This window comes from Schistocerca gregaria, chromosome 1 (assembly GCF_023897955.1).
Source record: "Schistocerca gregaria isolate iqSchGreg1 chromosome 1, iqSchGreg1.2, whole genome shotgun sequence".
Classification (NCBI taxonomy): Eukaryota; Metazoa; Arthropoda; class Insecta; order Orthoptera; family Acrididae; genus Schistocerca; species Schistocerca gregaria.
Window position 1 is genome coordinate 468,058,064 of NC_064920.1, and position 24,089 is coordinate 468,082,152.

General features: G+C 37.8%; 1 protein-coding gene across 1 annotated transcript in view; it reads left to right on the top strand.

The window, feature by feature from the left end:
• Positions 1-24,089, top strand: part of LOC126354706 (ionotropic receptor 93a) — a 328,580-nt gene that overhangs the window by 257,533 nt on the left and 46,958 nt on the right. Inside the window, exons 11-12 of the mRNA XM_050004573.1 lie at positions 1,032-1,185; positions 11,667-11,881. Of these exons, the coding sequence (XP_049860530.1) occupies positions 1,032-1,185; positions 11,667-11,881 (369 nt within the window). The remainder of the gene's footprint in view (positions 1-1,031; positions 1,186-11,666; positions 11,882-24,089) is intronic.

A 24,089-nucleotide genomic window follows, 5' to 3' on the forward strand; every position in this document is an offset into this window, starting at 1 on the left:
GTTCATGTGCCCGTCTGCCGGCGCTTTCCCCGCTTGGTAAGTCTTGGAATCTTTGTTTTTAATATATATATATATATATATATATATATATATATATATATATATATATATATATATATATATATATATATATCTTTATATATATATATATATATATCTTTGTTTTTAATATATATATATATATATATATATATATATATATATATATATATATATATATATGAAAAATATATTAAAAACAAAGATTCCAAGACTTACCAAGCGGGAAAGTGCCGGCAGACAGGCACAATAAACAAAACACACACACAGAATTACTAGCTTTCCCTCACATTGTTATTATTTTATTGAAATCCTCATGCAAAGAACTCATTGTAGTGTGATGGTTATGGGGACAATAATATAATTATATTTTCTTATTCTTAATGAAAAATGAAAACTGGTGTAAACAAAAAAGGAAACTGAATGGATATTTATTTCATTCTCCAAAGGAATTTAAGTTTTAGTTTGAATCATAGGTACAATAAAATGTGAGAAAGTTTATCCCAAGATAAAGCATGCTAATTTGGAACTGTTCACACATTTCCAACAAATCTTTTAAAGCAGCTTTTAAAAAGGCACTCCAATGTTTTAATGAATTTATGTGGATACTTTATGGGCTTCCTGTGCCAACATAGTTCTCACTGAAAACTGTACTTGCTATTAAAGAAAAGTAAAGGAAGCATTAAATCAAATGCTTCATACTTAGCAACATTTGGGCTATGATGCTTCATGGTATTTATACAGTCAACCGTAAGGACACAGTGGAGAACATTAGATATACAACCATTGGTGAGATAAGTCTCCTACTGTTTTAAAACTTTATTCCATCATATCTTGTACTTCAAACTCAGATATAAAGATTCATTCTGAAAATCAACAGCTGAACACCATGACAGCAAAAGTTTACTGATATGATCTGCACTCATTTTATAAGTGAGTACTATATGTTTGTAGAAACTTGGCAGATGATATATCTTTTCTATCCCTTGCAGACATGGCTATGTGTTGTGGCATCAGTACTGATGATGGCAATGTTGTTGTACTGGATGAATCGTCTAAGTGTGGTTCCCCGACTGAAAAAGGTCAATGGTCTTGCAAAAATGGTGAACTGCTTTTGGTACATGTATGGTGCCCTGTTACAGCAAGGTAAGGTGTAATTCAGTTTTGGTAAATTTAATTTACATCTTAATGTGTAAAATTTATTGTAACCTAAAGTTAAAAATTGGATAATATACAGTTAAGCAATACCCAAGGGAAATGAAGGAACACAGAATTAAAACAGATTTTGTGACAAAAACAGCTGAGATACACAAGTATAAATTGAAATCTGAATTGCAACCACAAATAAGGAAATGAAATGAGTGTATAGCATTGTTGGCTAGCAGGCCCCTCTTAAGGGAAGTTCAGCTGCCAAGTGCAAGTCTTATTTAATTTGACACCACATTGGGCGACTTGTGTGCTGGTTGATGAGGATGAAATGATGATGAGGACAACACAACATCCAGTTCCTGAGTTCTCCGAGCAAGCATGTTGTCACCCAGCTAAGTAGGCAGACACCATCAAATATATATTTCATATTTTGGTTGCTAAAAACTTACTGAATATTTGCAATGAGATCATAATTCTGTTATTCTAGAATATTTCTCATTATTTACACAGGACAGGCCTGACTCATTTTTACAGCTTGACTGAATAACCTTTTTTCAAGATAATATAAAAAAGTTAAAAGGTTTTTACCCCTTAAGTGATCTTATCATATTATGATACTGAAACCCTCATGATGAGTCTTTCTGACCTAAGATAAAAACATGAAAAAATTACAGTATTTCATTGCTCCATGAGACAGTTGTTCATAATATGCTATTTTATTCGTGTTTAAAATGGAAAAGCGATTTAAATGCTATTGTGTGAATCTTTTACTTATAAATATGAGCAACTGCTTTTTATGCATGAAGTTTCACATTTTAAGACAATGAGACATAATATATAGAACAAAATGAACATATTTTGCTGCTTTGTACAAAAGTCGTGTACATTACATTAGTGTGCACTCACAACAAAACACACATGATGTGGAGTGCTTGCTGCCATTTGTACTTAGACATATGCTGATGAGCCAAAACACAAGACTAAATGCTACCTGGAGCCATTGTGCGTATGTGACACAGAAGGTGAGTATAAGGGGGAGCAGAGATGAATGGGCAACAATTCTAGCAACAATACAGGTTGCAAATGGAGAAATACACTGACACAATACATTTTGACAAAGGGCAGGTTGTTAAGGCTTGACATCTGGAAATGAGAATCTTGGAAATGATCAAGCTGGTCAGCTGTCCATGTGCAATTGTCCTGAGCATCTAAGAAAAGTGGTTGAAGGACAGTGAGAGCAAGAGTAGGTGTCAAGGTGCTGAGTGGTCATGATTCATCACGAAACTTGGGGGTTGGAGGCTTGCCCACTCTAAATCAGAACAGGCAGTGACATGTTGCAGATCTGAAGGCAGAGTCCTATGCTGGTGCAGGCACAAATGTTTCAGAGCACATCATTCAGCACTTATTGTTGAACATAGAGCTCCACACTGCACAACCCTTATATGTTCCCTTCTTGATTCAACAACAGCGTCAATTATGATTGCTGTTGGCACCAGATCATTGAGATTGGACCGTGGATCAATGAAAACATGTTTTCAGGTTAGATGAATCATGTTTCTTGTTACACAAGGTCGATAGTTGTGTCTAGATATGTAGTCATTCAGGCGAATGGCTACTTGAAACATGTACCACGCCATGGACACAGGAAGAGGGTGGCAATATTATGCTATGGGGGTCATTCATATAGGCCTGTATGGAAGCTGTGATAGTAATTGAAGGTGCTATGACTGCTTTTGACTATGTAAACTTTATTGTGCACCGTCTGCATACACTGACATCTGATATCTTACCTAGTGATGATAGCATCTCCACAAGAATAAGTATCCATATCAAAGGACAGACCATGCTGTAGTGGTTTGAAGAGCATGATAGTGAACTCATGTTGATGTATTGGCAACTAAAATGGAACACATCAAGGTGGCCTTTTGGCACCATCTCTGTGCCCACTGACCACCAGTACATCTGGTGTCACATAGTTCCAAGAAACTTACCTCACCATTCAGAACAACTTCTATACTGGTTTTTAAAGGGAGACTATAGTGCTATTAAGAATGTGTTCATAATGCCCCAAGTCATCAGTGTATGTGATTTTTCCTCTTCTGTTAGGCATTGTTAGCCACTTTTTATTTTCTCATGCTTGCATGCTGCATAAATTCATTTCTCTACCAGGTAAAGCTGTATTTTGTATTGTAGATTACAAATTATTTAGGAATAAAGAAGATGACTCACTGAAAGACAGAAGCACTATGTCACTGATAGGCCCACAAGCAAAAGGTATAGGGCTTTGATAGCTTTCAGAATGAATTTTCTTTTTCAAGCTTGTAGGAAAAACATGCACACAAACACACACACACACACTCACATATTCACTCACATGCACACACCTGCCTCCCTACATTGTGCTCAGTCAACTGTCAGCTCTTTCCTGGCCCACGGTGAATATAACGCACATGCCTGTCTCCCTACATTGTATTCAGTTGACTGTCTGCTCTTTCCTGGACCATGGTGAACGTAGTGAGATGAGTCGGGTTGCAGGGTGAGATGGGGTGAGGGATGGAGAGAGGTGGTAGGCTGGGAGGGCGTTGGGGAGAAGAGTGTAATGGCTTGTGGGAGAGTGGAAAACTGTCTGTAGGCTAGCTATGTGTGCAGGTAGAAGGGGCAGGTGGCAGGCAGCTGGGCACATGATTTCACAGACTAGGGCTTGAGATAGGGGCACACTACTAGCTAACACAAATTGGGGGTACACACACACACACACACACACACACACACACACACACCTGCACACACACAGTATTGGATTGGGTGGGAGTTGAGGGGACAGCAAGTTACATCATGTTTAGGCCAGGTAGCCTGCAGGAGCAAATGATTTACTATAAGAAACCCTGCATGTCCCAATTCATACCATCATCCAACTGTTACCATCCCACACTCTAGCTTATCTATCCCCTGGTCACCTTCCAGGAATTCCTAACTTCCAATCTGGTCTCATCATCCTTCCCCAGGTGTCTGTCTAAGAACAACAACCTTTCGGCAGAAGAAAGGACTGCCCTGCACAACCTAAAAATGGATCCTGACCTGATCATCCTCCCAGCAGACTAAGGTTCTACCACTGTTGTGATGAACTGGAGTGATTTCCTGACAGAGGGCCTCTGCCAGTTGTCTGACACCTCCAGTACCAGCTCTGTCAAAGTGACTCCATCCCAGAAGCCAAACATAACCTCCAATACCTGCTGAAATCCTTAGGCCATTCCCAGAATCTCCCCCTGAATCCATCTCCCTGATCACCCCAACAACAATCCACACACCCACCTTCTACATGCTCCCTAAAATCCAAAAATCTAACAATCCTGGGTGTCCCATTGTAGCTGATTATAATTGCCCCACCAAAAGGATCTCGAAACTTGTTGACCAACACATGCAACCAGTTGTCTAAAACTTAGCCTCCCACATTGAAGATACCAACTACTTCCTGCACTGGCTGTCCCCCATCCCCACACTCTTACCTCCATGGTCCCTACTCATCATTAATGATGCACCCTCCTTATACACCAATATCCCTCATTTTCCACGGCCATGCCATGATTGAACACCACCTTCCCCAACGTCATGTAGATTCTAAACTTGGCACTTCATTCCTAGTGCACATAATCAGATACATTATAATCCATAACTACTTCACCTTTGAGGGAAAGTATACAAACAAATTCATGGCACAGCCATGGCACCAGCATGGCACCCTCCTATGTCAACTTCTTCATGGGCCAACTAGAGGAAATATCCCTAGCTGCCCCTGGTCTGGTTCAGATTTAATAATGACATCTGTATAATCTGGATCCAAGATCAGGACACCTTATCCTCATTCCTCCACAATCTCCACACTTTCTGTCCCATCCACTTCACCTGGTCCTCCTCTACCCATCATGCTGTCTTCCTAAAGTGTTGATCTCCTTCTCTCAGATGGCTCCATCCACACCACAGTCTACATCAAACTCACCAATCACCAACAGTACATCCACTTTGACAGCTGCCACCCCTTTCATGCCAAAAAATCTCTCCCATACAGCCTGGGCACTTGTGGCAGACATGTCTGCAGCGATGAGGACTCCCTTGCCCAGTATGCTGAAGGCCTCACAAAGGCCTGGCATCCCCACACACACCTAATCCTCACACCCATCCCAAGATCTAACCAAGAAACATGGCACCCCTTATCATCTGATACCACCTGGGACCAGTACAACCAAACCATGTCCTTCGTCAGTCCTTTGATTATCTCTCATCATGCCCTGAAATGAGGGACATCAAAACCCACATGCAAGAGGTGTTCAATCTACCCACCTAGCACCACCTACTCCAATCCCATCACAGGCTTATCGTACCCCATTAGAGGCCAGGCCACCTGTGAAAGCAGCTATTTTCTATACTGACTCTGCTGCAACCACTGCACAGCATTTTATATTAGTGTGACAATCAAACAGCTGTCAATTATAATGAATGGCCACCACCAAACTGTAGCTGCAAACAAGGGGATCATCCAGTGGCACATCATGCAGCAGAGTACAACATGTGAGATTTCAATAGTTGCTTCACAACCCAAGCTATCTGGGTCCTCTCCACCATCACCAGCTTTTTGAACTGTGAAGATGGGATCTATCCTTATTCTTTATAGCACATCCTTTATTCCTGTAACTTCCATGGCCTAGACCTAATGCAAGTTGCTGTCCCCCCACCCCTCACCCACGAGTGTGTGTGTGTGTGTGTGTGTGTGTGTGTGTGTGTGTGTGTGTGTGTGTGTGTGTGTGTGTGTGTGTGTGTATGTGTGTGTGTAGTTGTGTGCTTGTATCTCAAGTCTCAGTCTGTGATATCGCATGCCCAACCGTCTGCCACCTGCCCACTTTACCACACCCCTAGCTAGCCCACAGTTGGTTCCACTCTCTCCCACAAGATGCTAGATGCTAACCCCCCTCCCCAAGCCTGTCCCTGCCTCCTACCTCGCTCCATCCCTCATCCCATCTCACCCTGCTCCCCCACCACATCCCAGTACACTCACCATGGACCAGGAAAGAGATGGCAGGAGCCAGGGAACGAGGTGTATATATGTGGGTGACTGTATGTGTTTGTGTGCATGTTTTTCCTTGAGAGTGACACATTGGTGTAAAGGCTATCAGTAGTTATTTTTCTGTCAGACAGTGCTACAGCAATACCAAGATGTGCAGAAAATGCAAACAACAACTCAGCTGAACACTCCCTATTGGGACGCATATCAATGTCTTATACACGCCTCTGTACCGTACACAGTGCATGCACCACCCATCGTAGTTGCTGTCCTGCAAGACTGGTCAGGTGGTGCTGCAGTTAGTAGAACACCAGCACCAATGATATATCACTCTCAAAGATGATTTTCTAACACTCAGACTGGCCGCAGTGAAGAAAGTTCTGTTTTGATGCGGGATAGTACAGGGTTCCGTGTTCTGCTAAGAGAAAATCCATTGTCTCTATTAATTAAATTATCTGCCAACCTAATTTTAATTGCCATTTTATAGACACTGTTCTAAAAACTGGAAGTGTTGACAACTATTGCAGTTTTATCAAATTCTATGCCGTGTCCCTCACTTAAGCAATGTTCAGCAACAGCCAATTTTTCCGGCTGTTGTAGCCTCATATGATGGTGATGTTCGATGCACCTGCCATGAACTGTGTGAATTGAGTGTATGATGTAAGCCTTCCCACACTGATGCAGAATTTTATATGTACCAGGCTTCCTAAGTCCCAAATCATGTTTCACAGAGCTGAGCAGTGCCCTAATCTTGGAATGCAGATGGAACACACACTTAATGTTAAAACCCCTTAATATTCTTACATTCTTAAACTATATGCCCCCAGCATAAGGAATAAAGGCCACTGATCTATGCTCCTCTTCATGCAGCTCCAGTGATGGTCCAAATTCCATAGCCTGACAAATCTGCTTCTCAGAGTATCCATGTTCCTTAAAAACAGCCATCAAATGCAAAAGTTCTTTGGTTAAACTGTCCCTGTCAGAAATGGCATATGCTCTGTGTACCAGAGTCCTAAGGACTACATAGACCTTTGTCATTTTTTTCTGCCCAGATAGCAAAACTCATTGACTACTTTTAGTGCCTAATTTACAAATCTAATTCTGTCACCATCACCTGATGTAATTTGACTGCATTCCATTACCATTCTTTTATTTTTGTTGGTATTCACCTTACAACCTGTTTTTAAGATACTATCCACTCTGTTAAACCACTCTTGCCAGTCCTTTGCCGTTTCTGATTGAATTATGATGTCATCAGCAGAATTCAAAGTTTTTATTTCTTCTTCCTGGGCTTTAATTTATTTCCATGTTTCTAGCTGGTTTTCTTTACTGCTTACTCAGTGTATAAATTGAATAATGTTGGGAAACTCTACAACCCTGTCTCACACCCTTCTCAACTACTTCTCCCCTTTCATACACTCCAATTTAATTTAGTTTTTGTAGAAACTTTTTCTCCCTGTATTTAACTTCTGGTACCTCTTCCACATACACAACCTTCTTTCATGATTTATAAACCATATATTAGAAATGGTTAAATTACACTCAGAGCAAAATACAACAATGTATCTTCCTCTTTCATTCCCCTCCTCCAGAACATGTTACCCTGCTATTTTCTCCTCTTGTTCTCTTTGTAATGTTTAATTCCAGTCCCCCATAACAGTTAACTTTTCATCTCCCTTACTGTTTGAATAAGATGTTTTATTTCATCCTACTTTCTTCCAACCCCTTCTCCATTTGCAAAGCTAATAGTCATATAAACTTGTTCTAGTGTAGTAGGTGTTGGCTTTGTGTCTATATTGTCTACTACAATGCAGTTCATAGTATCTTGAAACACTAATTCATTTTTTCTTATTTATTATTAGACCTACTCCTGCATTAATCTTATGACTATAGAAGTTATAAGGACTGATAAGGAAGGTTAGAAAATACATTTGCTTGGCAAGAGTGACAAGACACTTAAGCTGTGGGAGAGACTGACTGTAGTTTAATAACCATGTTAGAAATTTGATAAATAAACAAAGAGAATTTCATCACAGATTTAAGGGAAGTAAAAACCTAACTGAGAAACAAAGGTGGAGCAAAGTGAAAATGAGTGTAAGGAGAAAAGCATTCAATGATTTTGAAAGAAAACCATGCCATCCAATCTGAACACTGACGACATGGTGCTCAGGCTAAAACCATGTTCCTTGGCTTCAGGAAGGCATTTTATAATTGATTGGCGACTCCATAGAGTGCTGTGTGCACAACAACTATATGATAAATAAAATTAGAAGGAAGGTCAGCATTGGCCATAATTTTGATGATTTATTAACAGAAAAATCGATTTCTGATCACATAATTATCATCTTCAGTGCTGGAAGTTAAACATTTCACATAGCGTTCAGTGAATAAGAAACAAAAGACCACAAATACAGCTGAGTATAAACCAACTGTTGGTAAGAACATACCTTTTGCATACAAATTAAAGCTCATCGGGACTGGTGTCTAGTTATTAGCAGTAACAGAAGCTATGAAATGACCACAATAACTGAAGCCACTGTTTACATTCACCTATACAGCAGACCTCGGTGTGACAGGGCTTGGAACACCCTCTATGTGACATGTATCCTGTGAAGACTTAACATTATTTTATTTGGCAAACAGATTACTGCAAAATACCAAATGTGCACTTGCAAATCAATAACTGAATATTTAAAATTTAAAATTGTACATTAAAAATGCATAGCAAAAAGGAAGGGGGAAATGCACATCTTGCCAACATACACTGACATGTTGTTTTCAAAACAACTTAAAAAAGGAACATGCAAGAATAAAAATCAGCAGGCAAATTATAAGGTGTCAGATTACAGGACTGGAAAAAAAGGAAAATATACAAATAACATGACATCAAAAATCGATTTCGCTGTTAATAAATAATCAAAATTACGGTCAACACTGACCTTCCTTCTACTTGCATTTTACACAGTTCCACACCATCGTTCAGTGAAAAAAAAATTGAAGTTTTTTGAGTGTTGGGCCAGATTTGTGACTGGATTCAAGACTTCTGTGCAGACAGAACTCAACATGTTGCTCTTAATGGAACAAAATGAACAAATGCAGAGGTAAATTCAGGAGTACCCTAAGGAACTCTGATGATATCATTACTGTCTACAAAATACTGGTATATAAATGATCTAGTGGGTAACACTTGAAGCCCCATGAAGCTGTTTGCAGATGAGTTAGTTGACTACAAGATGGAAGTGATGCCTAAAGACTTTGGTGAATTGCAGGAGAATGTGCAGAGGACTGATGAATGGTGCAGGCAGCAATGGGTACAGCAGGATGAAAGCAATCGATTAAATCAGTTATTGGAAAACAATGAACTCAGTCAATTGTACTTGTATGTATTGGTTGAATTATTGATTCAATCTTTTGAGTAAAATGATAGTATGGGAGGAAGCAAAAGAAAACAATTAATTCAGTAGTTTGTATTTTAATGTATTGGTTAGATTATTATTCATTCATTTCTTCAGAGTGAAACAAGTCTGTTGGAGGAACCAAATGAAAACAACCAATGCAGTCCATCATACTTTTCCATACTGAGTGACTGATTCATTCTTCTTTTCAAGTGAATCCAGTCTGTAATTTTACTGATGGTTGAAACATGTACTTGTTATTTCAACTGAAACCACTCTTTAGTGCTTCAGTTCACTAAGCTATCCATCCATTTATTCTTCATACGCTGGGGTACACATACCTCCAGAGGACACCCCTGTCTCCAAGGTTATGCATAGATGAATGAGAAAAAGTGCACGCTAGAATCTCCCATCTGCTCTTAGTAGTGCATATCTGATAATAACTTTTTTTAAGTAACATGCTTGTGGTAGAGGTTCAGATATTTCAAAAGTTTAACTAAACATTTCCCCATGGACAACAAATAAAGCAAGTCAGCTCAGCAGAGTTCCTGGGTGTGTACATTGATTGCAAACTAAATTGGTCCAACCATATCCTAGAACTAGGAAAAACACTCTGCAACATTTGCCTTACACATAATTGCATCAACCACACATAAGGATGCCATAAGAGCTGCTTATTTCGGATATTTCCAAGCACTTCTGTCTTACAGAATCATCTTTTGGGGCCATTAGTCCTTGACAAGAAAGTTTTTATTGCTCAGAAGAGAGCTATACACGTCATGAATGGTGTGCAACCAAGGCACTCATCCGGAAATATGTTTAGGAAAAGGTATTTACAATGATATCTCAGCCCATATACTCCCTTGTATGTTTCATTAATGAAGACCACTCTCTCTTCAAGACCAATAGTGAATATCATGGTCACAACACAAGGTCAAAAGAGGACTTTCATAGAAGCCAATCAAACTATACCTTTACACAGAAAAGAGTAAATTATACAGGCACGACGAATTACAATTCTTTACCCAGTGTCATCAAAAGTCTTGTTCCTGAAACACCGAAGGAATACTAATACAAAAGTCATTCAATTCAATTAGTGAATTTTTTAGTGCATAGGAGGAAGTTTTTATTATATAACTGAGTTAGCCATTCAATGTGAGCAAAAATGTAAACCATTTGTCACTGTAGTGTAATATAGTTACTCAAATACTTTGATATTGTTAATTTGAATGTGTACATGTAGTATAAATCTTGATGTATGGAATATGTTTCATTTCTTGTAGTGTTACATGTTGTTACTATAAATCTTTTCATGAATTAAGCATATTGTGTACTGCTGTATTGTTAACATTGTAAAAATACTGACTCATTCCATATCCTTGCAACTGCATTGCTATCACGATAAATGGAACATGCAATAAAATAGAATAATTTAAATCGGTTTTTTAATACATTATTTTCAATGTGCTGATTCTCATGGTGCATATAGTTTCACTGGAAAATCTGTTATCATAAGATGTAACTAATTAAACTTTTTACTGCATTATGAGCAAGTATTGTGAGCTAATATGGATTTATAGACTTAATTCCAAGAATATATCACCAAAAGAACTAAAATAGCATCACAGTATGGACTCATCATTTGTAATTATTATGTCATCAAGGGTAAGTTTCTAAGTACTTCATTTGTAAATGAATCTGAATCCTGTAAGATATAATGTAACTACAATAAAGTAAATACATCTACCATTATCTGATTGTAAATTAGTTTTGAGGATCATTTTCTTTGTAGACATAAGCTGTAGTTAGTCAGAGAATATTATTCCATTCAGATTGTGATCTCAGAGGTTTTAGCAGGGCCAATGTGAATATAAAATTTTTGATAATTTCAGATTACAATCTATACATTACATGAGAACGACATTTTAACCTACCTTACCGTAGTTAAAAAGCTTACTTACTTTATTAAAATGCCGATGCTTTAACTATAATGATCCCTGTTTCATTTGTTTATTTGTATCCCACAGGTGGAGCAAACATGCCAAAAGCAGACAGCAGTCGCTTATTAGTAGGAACATGGTGGCTTGTTGTCCTTGTCCTAGTTACATCATACAGTGGAAACTTGGTGGCTTTCCTTACATTTCCAATACTAGAAGCACCTTTAACATCTGTTCGCCTTATGCCAGGAAGGAGACTTTCTTGGGGTCTGGTAACTGGTTCTTCATTGGAACAGTTACTAAAAGTACAGTATCAAATTTAAATTACTTTCAGTCTCATTCAATTTACGTTTGTTCTTGAGTTTCCAGTCATTTATATTTTTGCATACATTTATGATTACTTTATCATCATTTATAAACCATTTACCATTGACAATTTCTTGTTTATATACATGTGGAATATTTTAATCAGGACAAAATTACAATATCTCCCCACCACCTTGCCTTTTACTGCCTTCATGACTTGAACATTCCATAGAAAACCACATTAGTCACTAGATAATTGATGGACATTGAAACTGCAGTGGGTACAAAATGTTTCTATAAGCTTGAGATAGGGTTATAGATTTTTGGTTTTATGAAGATACATGAAATTTAGAACTTATAAACTGTTAGCTATTACTGCAGGTGTAAATACCACTTAGAATTGTAGTTTATGTAAAGACATGTTCACAGCCATATCAGAAAACTGGTTCCTCTAGTTCTCATACATAACACAGGCTTGATGAATAAACTATCTTACCATCGTAAGCAAAAAGCATAGTGGCAATCTCCATTGATTATGTCTCATATGTACAGTTCCTGCTTTACACATTTGCTTAGACCATCATATCAGAAACAAACAAAATGATTTCTATCATGAGTAGGGTTGAATTATGTGCAATGATGACTTATTTATAAACAAGATTGGTGAAATAAATTGTAGATGGGAATGGTTACATGATACTACATTGGTTGTATACCATAGATCCACCAGAGAGGTCTGTAAGACATGGAAATGAATCAGATCAGTAGATAAAGATGGGGTACTGTGTAATATTTGTATTTGTAAGTAAATTATCATGTTGATAGCATTGTGTTTAACCTATTTAAAATTATCCTTTGTTATCATGTTTGACTAGCATACTTTGGAGGTGATTAAAGTTCATTTTTATGTGTAGTGAAAATAATGTGTTTTGAGATATGTTAACTAAATTTCCATCATAATATAATATTCTTTTTATTGTTTATAGTCATGAGTTCCACAATAAACTCATACTGTTATTGTTGATTATGAGGTTTAATTTTAATTGTGCTCCTTTAAACAATTTTGAGAACAGTATACCTATCCTTATCCAAAAAATCATTTACTAATTTCAGCATACAGTTACATGAGAAATAGGTAATTTCTGAGAATTTTTGAATGCTTACAAAACTCTATTTTTGTCAGTTACTGATAAGAGTGTTTTGAATATGTAATTTATTTTGTAATAGATCAGTTCTTGTGGTTCACAGTTGTGCCAAGAATACATCACCCCTGAATTTCATTTTGTAACAACGCAAATACACTCATATTTTTAGAATTTTTAGAAGCTACCATTACCTTTTGGAGTATCTGTGAGCAATTTGTAGTAAATTGGCATTTGTGATTTAACTACTGTAGAAGATCTTCTAACTAACATATTGTCTTACATCTAGTTGTCCCTTGAAGAGTAGCAGCCTATATATTACCTCCATCTGTCATAAATAACTCTATATTTGGTTTTGCAAACCTGAAAATTTTTAGAAAATTAGTAATTTTTGTTACGTGCTTTGTGTTTCTTTAATATAAATCTCATTTTGTGTATTTTCTTCAATTGTTATAGGGAATTAGCAACTTTTTAACTCAAAAGATGAAAATGTAACCAGTGAACTTAATTTACAGTTATTTTTTCACTGCACCAGCTGGCGAATGCTGTTCTCAAATTTGGTATGAATTGGTTAGTGTTTGTAAGCAGTTAGAATTTACCCTGACTAGTGTAAAACAATTGGCAGCTGCTGTGTATCAGTGTTGGAAGAGCTCCCGGGAGTTGTGTACTTGTGATTTCAAGGAAGGAAGGACGGGAAGGGAATGTCCCATCGACATTCAGGTCATTAGAGACAGAGCACAAACTCACATGGTGTCAGGAATGGAGAAGGAAATCTGCTGTGCCCTTTCAAAGCAACCATTCTGGCATTTGCCTGCAGCAATTTAGGGAAATCATGGAAAAACTAAATCTGGATGGCCGGATGTGGGTTTGAATCTTCATCCTCCCAAATGTGAGTCCAGTTTGCTAACCACTGCATCATCTTGCTTGGTACCTATTATATCAGTACCAGAGGTACCTCAAGTACTATCCTCTCCTGTGGATCCTGTCTCTGCAGAAAGTACAGGATCTGTCATTACTCGTCCATTTGATTGCGAGTAACACGTCAACGTTAGATCTAGGCATCCTGTTCAGGGTGGATAGGGACCAGGGAGGGCTCATGGTGTTGTACTGATACATCTAACCAACAAGTTTTAGGTGCTCTCTCTCACAGAAACTAAAACTGTGCCCATGGAACTCACTTCCCCTGTTTTGGGGAAACTTGTTTTGTACTGTCTCAAGAGAAGACCAATACAAAAGGGTAGGGGTCAATTAATCATTATCAGTTCAAATGTACAGCAAATGATGGTACCCCTTAGGGAAATGGCAAAAGGGACAGGAAAGAAAACCAGGTGCACTCAGAATTCATGCCTGTCGGCCTCATTCAGTATGTTGAAGAGACTATTCCAGCAGCCATTGAGGGAACAGGGTGAAACCAGCAGCAGATTGTGGTACAGGTTGGAACCAATGATGCCTCTCATCTGGACTCTGAATTCATACTTGGGTCATTCCAGCGACTGGCAGAGAAAGTTGAGAAGACCAGCCTTGTGGATGGAGTTTCAATGAAGCTCACAAATTGTAGCATTGTTCTGCAGAACTGATATTGACCCTTTGGTTCTGAGTCAAGAGGAACACTGAACCAGAGACTTCAAAGATATTGTGACAAGATAGACTGTCGTTTCTTGGACTTGCACCATAGGGTTGAGAATTGTAGGGTCCCCCTAAATGGGCCAGATTTGTACTATACATCAGAGGCTGCTAACCAGTTAGCTAACTTTGCATGGGGTGCACACAATGGTTTTTTAGATTATGCAACTCTCCTTCCAATCCAGAGAGTGATAGCTATAGGTAATCCAGAATTATCATTGTAAGATTGAATGAAATGCTTCCCACAGGTGAGATTATTAAAATCCTAGTGATAAACTGCCAAAGCTGGTTGAAACCTGAAACTGATAGCAGTGAGGTTTTGGGGAAGAATTTGAGTGTATATCAAAAGGATAGGAGAATGGGAAATGGTAGTGGTGTATCTGTTGCAGTTGACAAGAAACTCAAATCTGCTGAGATATAAATTGCTGCTGCGTGTGAGATCCTAGTATTGATACTATATACTGAGCTATTGGTTGGAAATAGAGATATATTACTTGCAACAAATTTCATAAATGAATAAATGTACTGAGAAGCAGTGGTTAGAATACAAAGTTCCTTGAAGAGGTTTCTACATGATGTTCTCAAATTTACACCACAAATGATTCTTATTATACTCTTTTGCCTACTAAAAACTTTTGCTTGGTTTGATGAGTTATCCCAGAATATGATTCCATATGACATAACAGAATGAATTTAAGCAAGGTATGCAGTATCAGGGGTGGGCAGTCTCCTTTTTGTCCCACATGATATCTTTATTCCTTGTGTAATCCATGGTTTATCGTTGGACGTCTGTTTGATTTTAGTTACCTTAGGAGGATGCAGTTTTCAAAAGTGGAAGTAACTTTGTTAATGAATGCTATATGTTTTCCATTTGAGTCAGAAGTATTGTAAACATCTATTCAGTTCATGTTGTTGAGCAATCTCCTGAAATTCTCAGTTTTTGACTGATTTATTACCCTCTCTGTACTCAGATTTAATAGGTTTTTTTTTTACCCTGATAGCTTTCAACAATTAACACTACATTCAGCATGCCATGATCAGATAGCCCATTTACTATCAGTTGTGTGATATGACTTTTTTTCCTAGTTTTGTCTACAAAGATATTATCAGTTGCAGTCTCAGAGCATTAACATATCCTAGTTGCAAAGTTCACAGTAGGAACTAAATTGAATGATAGTGTCACTGATTGCAATGATTGTTCACTGACAGAGCTTTTCAATAAATCCACATTAAAATCACCTCTATTTCTTTGTTTTTTACTCTTGGATGGGACAACAGAGGTTCCAAATTTTTTATTAAGAGGTTAAAATTTCCTGAAGGTTCTCTGTGTATACTTATTATTAAAAAGGACTTATTATGAAATACTATTTCTGTTGTGTGAGCTTCTAAGTGCTGCTCTGAGCAAAATTTATTTATATCAGCAGTCTTGAAATCAAAGCAGTTTTTGAGAAACGTGGCAACTCCTTGTTTCTCAATATTTTCTCTACAGAAGTAAGAAGCTAACTTGAACCCTAAAACATTTAACATATATGTGCCAGTGGGCACATGATATTCAGAGAGGCAAATTATATCAACTGGTTTGCTTAACTATAATTTTTCAACACAAATAAGCAATCCATTAAGCTTACACTTAGTCCTCAGATATTGTGGTGCAATAAGAATAACTGATTTTGTTTACTGGCAGAATTACAGTTGGATAAACCTCATTTTTCTGTCAATTTTTGAGTATCTGTAGTTTCAATCAGAGGCTGTCTGCATCAACTCTGTAAATTAAAATTTGCTGTTTTTATCTGTGTGAATGTTGTTTTCAGCCTGCCTCTGAATATCTTTTGTTTCTGCCCTCCCTACTTATAAAAACTGCTGTTCTGTCACTTGTAACCACTGGTACTTTACCACTTGTGATTGTGCCCCCTCCCCCTTAAGTTATTTGTTATTAGCCCAGATATAAGCTCAGTTGTGGGTAAAGTAGATGGTAGATTTCAGTTTATTGGTAGAATACTGGAGAAATGTGATCAATCTGCAAAGGAGATTGTTTACAAATCGTTCATGTGATCCATCCTGGAATATTGATCAAGAGTGAATGGAACAGGAAGAAATTTTGGGAAAAATGTGTTGAGGACTATGGAACCAAATTGCTGAGGTCATCGGTCCCTAGGCTTCTGCACTACTTAATGTAACTTAAAATAACTTATGCTAAGGACAATACAAACACCCATGCCCGAGGGAGGACTCAAACCTCCAACAGGGGGAGCCGCATGAACCATGACAAGACGCCTAAGACAGCATGGCTACGAAGCACAGCTAAACAAGAAGAAACTCTAACAACTAATACAGTGGGTTGTACTCTCTGTCATGCACCTCGCAGTGGTCTGCAGAGTATAGATGCAGATATAGATGTAGGACACTTATTGTAATTCTGAAAACCATGGTCATAGTCATATATTAGTGTATCATACTGAACTGCAAAATGTTCATAATGCTTACCACTTATTTTAGAAACTTCCAAAATTATGTAAACCTGCCATGTGGGACACAGTATAGCACTTGAAGGTGGGGCACAGTGTAATGCTGTTACAATGATGTGAACAGTGCAGTCTACAAGCCACTGACAATGGTGAGGGTCAAAGTGAGTACAATAAGACCTTTTAAAATATCATCTGGAGAAGATGCACCATGCCAGAGTTTAACTGGTCCTGGTATTTATTTATTTCATATTTGGGTAGTTTGCATGCTGTTGTTGGTAATAGTTTGTGCAACTTGAAAAATATGTAATGATACATATGATAATAATTATAAAAAAGATCATACAAATACACAAAGAGTATAAGTTAAAATTTTAGATTTTCTTTTGCACAGTTAAAAAATTCCTCTATGGCATAGAAAGCATTCTGTTTAAGCCAGATTTGTAAAACATTTCTGAAGCTTTTAAATGACATTGTTTGAGCTTTTGGTGGCAGTTCATTGGACTGTTTTACTCTGAGGAATGTAAAGCTGTTGTGAGTTTTCCTTTTTCTTGTAAAGGACAGGTCAAACTTTTCTTTGTGATATGTATTGTGACAACGAAATGATTGTTTTACTTTATAGCTCTCTTGATTGTCTTAATTTATAGCTCTCTTGATTTTCTTTTGTGTAGACTATGCAATTAAATGTAAATGTTTGGGACTATCATGATACCCAGTTGCTTGAAAAGCAGCCTACAAGGTACATCATTTTTTTAAACACCTGCTACACATCTGATAGCCTTTCCTGCCACAAAAAGGTTCTTTTTCCAGGGAAGCTGGCCCAAAGGAGTATCAACATATTCTGTGACTACAAAAATGCATGATAGGAGTTGAGCATCATGGTTTCACTCACACATGCTCTAAGTTTATGTTATAGGCATATTACTCTTAATAATTTAGGGCATATAGAACCTGTGTTGAGGTCCAGGTTAATCTGAAATCCAATTGTAAACACAGAAGTTTAAAAGCATAAAATTGTTGTACAAACTGAAAATTACATTTTCAGTTTTATTGTGGTTTACAGTAAATTCATTGTCTTTAAGCCAGATGTTAGAAATTCTTAGGTTGACTTTGCTTTATACCTTTGTGTCCTCCATATAGTTTCCTGTTACATTAGAAGTGGTATCATCAGTATACAGAACAGATTTATGTGGCATAATACTAGGTAGATCATTAATATAGATTATAGACAATAAAGACCTAGTATGTAATCTTGAGGCACACCTCATGAAACATCTGAGAATCTATAGCCCATACAATTAAAATGTACCTTCTGCTTCCTATTATCAAGATACAGTTCCATAGTGAGTTTTGTATCTCAGATGCTATAGCACCTCAGTTGATTTATTGGAATCTGATGACTCACAGAGTCAAATGCCTTGCTCAGGACTATCAGTAAGGCACTACAGATGATTTTGCTTCAGAGGCACTGAATGTTGTTGAGACAGCATTTTCAACAGCTTTCAATCTAGATGAAGTTTTCCATGTTCTTCATAACTGGAATTAATAAAGAAATTATTCATTTCATCAGGTGTGGTAGTGATAGCATCACAAGAGATTTTATTAATATTACCCAGTTCTGATTTAACAACTCTCCTAGCGGCCTTCCATTTGTTTTGTCATCACTAAATATATTTATTTGCTATTTGTTTCTGTTTTATAATTTCTGATCTGTACACCTTCTTTAGTTGAAGGTCCTGAAGTCTATCATCTTCACTGTTTTTTTGATCCGTTAACACTTTGCTGTCCGCATGACTCATACAGATTTATTGGCCTGGTGATGGCACAGCTAATTCGGATTAATTGGCTTGTTGCCAGCCATTCTTGACATATTGGGATATTATAAATTATTAAGTTTTACTAATCTCATCATTAGTTTTCATAAGTTCTCAATCCTGTTCCCCTACTTTCATGAAATTTTGAAGATATACATACATAAACAAATACAAAACTTGTTTGTTTCATATATTTGTTTATTTGCATTGTCTTTGGTACTTAGTATTTCTCTTTCATATCATATGCATCAAAACAGTCCCTAAGATGTAACCCAACTCCACAAGACTTGAACATTAAGTTTGTTATTGTTCTTTTTTTGTTTTTGGAATATACATGGCACTTTCTTTGTTTTTGTTTTTGTTTTTGTTTATTTGTCTCGGAAATAAATATTAATTGGTGTTGCTTTATGTGACTGGAAAGTTTGTCAACCAGATGATGATGAGGCATATGGAATGTAGTGGCAACAAACAAGGTTTGCTCAGAAGCAGCTACATGGTCTTTTATCCATTAATCAACAAAAAATTGTGAAATCGGAGACTCATGTTCTGTATTGAAATATTGACTTGTACAGAATGCATTAAATAATACACAGTTAAAGAGGTGCATGCAAACATTTTTAGACCATTTAATAGTTATTCTGTATAAAGGGTAATAATACAAATATTGGTCTGCCTGATCCGCTCCTTTCATATATTTGTTATAGCGTAATAAGCTTTCAGGTTTTTTTATTGTGTAATTGGTTTTTCTACATTTTTTTGAGTGTCAGTCAAAGTGGCATTATGTATTGTAGAGATTATTTACATCATTTTAGTTTTTGAAGCTCTCCATACCTGTGCAAGTACTTCACCTCTCCGTTGATGGTATAAGGTCTCTCTCTATATGTTTCCCACACCACCTTGTGTTTGCCTTTATATGCATGAGTGACTGTGTGTGCTCTGTTGTGTTGAATACCTACACCATTTCTTTGATACAGGGCGATGTGTGAAACTGCTTTCACGCTACACGCTTCCGTTGTTGTAGCGATCTGCTCCAGCTGCTGCAGATGCTGTACTGAAGCTGAAAGTGATAATCAAAGTGGTGGAGAAATATTCATTTGGGCTCTGTTGCACAGCAATCAGATTTGCTTTCAGTTCTTAGAAATGTCCAACATTGGTGGATTTAAATGATCTGTGAAATTACTTCAAAATCTTGCAATGGCGTAGATTTCTACTTCACAAGAATGAAACCTCTTAACGAATTACTTTTTAACAAAAACAAAGACTTCCTTTACTGAGAATAATTATCTGAGTGCTAACCACCATAGAGTAATAAAGAATATCTTTGTCTCTCTCTCTAGCACTGTCACATCTTGTCACGCTGCTTTCTCTCGTATTGCGTGATACACCATAATGACAAGCTTCAGACACATTGGCTTTTGTGCACTTCAACTTTTCCAGAAATCCTCTATTTTGCCTTATCATTTCACAAACTCAAATTTTATTTTCAAGTAACTTCCCCACAGTATCTACACTGTTACAATAATTATCCATATGGAGGTGATGTCACTTTCTATAAGAAGGTGTCAATAGTTCCATCACTGTTTTTGCTGAAGGCTGACCAGTGCTGGAATATATCTTGAATGAGAACATGTATCCCATACTCAAACCACACAGCATCCAATTGAGTATGCCTTTTTTTTTAAATTTTCAACGGATTGTAAACTTTAAAATATAACTGTCCATGGCACGGTATTATTCCTTCATTAATTGAGATGTTTTGACTTAGATTAAAAGTTTATTTAAACTTTTTGGAAAACTAATCAATTATGAATTGTACTTTGAAAAGCCAGTTGGCATTATCCAGTTTATTGTTGCTGCCACAAAAATGCAAAAATGACAATATTTGTCGGAATCAGTTGTGGGACATTGTTTTGTGAAATATCAGTGTATATATCAAAGGATTCATTGACCAATAATCATCGATCCCTGCTTTTTTTACAATTCTCATGAGGATAGCAGGGTGCACTCAGCCTTGTGATACCAATTGAGGAGCTATTTGACCAAATAGTAGCAGTTCCAGTCAAAGAAAACCATCACAACTGGGAGAGTGGTGTGCTGACCACACACCCCTCCTATCCGCATCCTCAGCTGGGGATGACACGGGGTCAGATGGTCCTGATGGACCACTTGTGGCCTGGAGATGGAGTGCATAAGGATAGCAAGCCCAAACCATTTTCTAATTTCGGGTCCTGTAATGTCGACAGATTTGGCATTTGCAATTTTGACTTTAGTACTTGTTGGTTTCATTGCTAATATATTCAAACAGATCATTCCCAATATATAATTCTATGATATCCTTGACACTCTGTGTATATTTGGGAAATATGTTTTGACCCAGAGATCCTTCAAATTTCTTATTGATCCTTGGTAAATCAAAGTCTGATCATGGTGTACTGTCTTCTTCGTCTGATTCATCCGAATCAGTTGACAGCCATAGCATTTGCCAAATTCTTCTTGGACCTATGTCACCACCTTCTGATGATTCTGCTTCACTTACACATTTGATATCCAGTGTCTTCTTCCCAATTGGCCAAGTCATCCAGGACATTGGACAAGACGTCCATGCATTCATCATAAATAATCATATCGTATCTTTCGTCTGACCAGATGAAAGCGCACAAGTACTTATAAAAACAAAAAACTTGTTGACATGTGTAACTTATTGTTACCTGAACAAAACACCAACAGAATGCAAAAGATACTAAAGTGCTGTCACTGGCCACTGCATGATACTATGCTCACGACACCACTGTGGTGTTGCCGGACGGCACGGTGTTAATTATTTACCATCAGGTGTGAACCATTGATGTAAACTTACTACTTCTGCTTGGATTCTGTTTGTGTCTTTTTAATACTTTTGGATAGCACTTATTAAATGCTTTAGAAACATGATTGACAAAGCTGTCAAGAGCTTCATCAATATTTGTAAATTGGGAAAGGAAGCTGGACCATTCTGTCATACATAGTTGTGATCTGAAAGCATTGATTGAGTATCATTAACAATTCTGATGATTTACTCTGTGGGCTTTTTTGTCTGCTATTTTAACCATATCCCTTCATGATCTGATAGATACATGGTATTAAAAAGCACTCTTTCATACATATTTCTCTCTTCAAAAACAATCAGTTTTTGACAATGTGAAGTAACTGTGTATATAAAAAATTCCACTCATCAAGTGGCAGCAGAACACGCATAAAAGAAAGTTACAATTATGCAAGCTTTCGCAGCCAGTGGCTCCTTCTTCAGGAAGAAGGGTTGAAGGGGAAGGAAGAGGGATGAAGGAAAAGGACAAGAGAGGTCTAGGAGAAAGAGTAGATTTCAGAAAAGCCACCCAAAACTGCAGGTCAAGCATCATGAGCTGAACGTAATGAGAAGGAAAGACAGATTATTGGGAACTGCACTGGATGAGATATGGAAACGTGGGAGCTTAAACATGGAAGGCAGGGTAAATATACAAGACAGAGATTACTGATAAAACACTATGTATGAGTTAATAAGAGTGAAAAGCTAATTGCATTGTACTTAACAGAGGTGGGAGGGGGATGGCAAAAAATAGGTAAGTAAGGAAATTCAGAAATTTGTGGTAAGTTCCTACAGGACCAAACTGCTGATATCATCAGTCCTTAGGCCTACACATTGATTAACATAACTTAAGCTAACTTGCGGTAAGGACAACACACATACACCCATGCCCAATGGAGGACTTGAACCTCCACTGGGGGTAGCCACATGAACTATGGCGAGGTGCTTCAGACCACATGGCTACCCCGCACAGCTAGAGTAAGAAAGTGAAGGTCATAGAAAACTAAAATGGAGTGAAGAAAGAAGCAGCTACTGTGAAGAAATGCTGAGGCAAAATAAATCAACATAAATTAAGACCAGGTGGGTGGTGAGAACCAAGGGCATGTTGTAGCACTAGATCCCACATGCATAGTTCTGAGAAACTGGTGTCTGGGGGAAGAATCCAGATGGCTTGTGTTGTGAAACAGGCACTGATGACAATGATTGTCATGCTGTAGAGCATGCTCTGCAATGGGATATTGTGTGTTGCCAGTATACACCCTCTTCCTATGCACATTTGTCCTAACTGATAATTTGATGTAAAAGGCCAAACAGTGGTACATGACGTGTCATTTCACAGCTGGCTCTTCCTTTGATAACATTTTTTTTGCCAGTTACAGGGCTAGTGTAGGTGGTGGCTGATGGGTGCACAGGTCAAATCTTACAAGGGAGTCAGTCACAGGCATAGAAGCCATAGGGTTGGGAGACGGGTTTGGAAGGAGCATAGAGTCTAACAAGAATATTACAGAGACTGGGAGGGCAGTGGAAAGCTATTCTAGTTGTGGTGGGCAAAATCTCAGACAGAATGCATCTCATTTTAGGGGGTAATTTAAGATGTCATAGCCTTGTCAAAGTAGCTGATTAATACATTCCAGTTCAGAATAATACTGAGTGACCAGTGGTGTGCTCCAAAGTTGTTTTTTAGTGGGATCTGCTGTAACAGGATTGGATGTGGTGGCCCGGGAAATCTGCTTTTGAACTTGGCTGCTGTGGTAGTTGCATCCAGTGAAGGGTGAGGTGAGAATGGTGGTGTATTCCTGTAAAGAGTTTGCATTTTCCCTAAAAGCTGTTGACTCCATCATTGTCCTCTGAGCATACAAAGAATCTGCTATTGTGATACTTCACCGAAAGGAGTATGTTAATGAAGGTCTATACCAACTGTCTGATGCTTCTACGTACAGCATCTGCCACCAAGATCCCTCCCCTGTGGTTCAAACTGACCTGCAGTCCCTCCTTAAAACCTCAGGCCCCTCACTAGGACTAACAGCTTAGTCCATAGAACTTCTCACCCCATCTAAACCATGTACCCCCACCTTTTACCTTCTTTCTAAGATTCACAAACCCAATCTTCCTGGCTGTCCTATAATTGCTGACTTCAAAGCACCCACTGAATGTATATCTGCCTTAGTCGATCAGTACCTGCGACCTATAGTACAAAGACTTCCATCCTATATCAAAAACACCAACCATTTTCTACATCATCAGAAATCCACACCCATCCCACTTCCATCACGCACCTTGGTTGTCACCATTGATGCCACCTCCCTCTATACTAACATACCCTA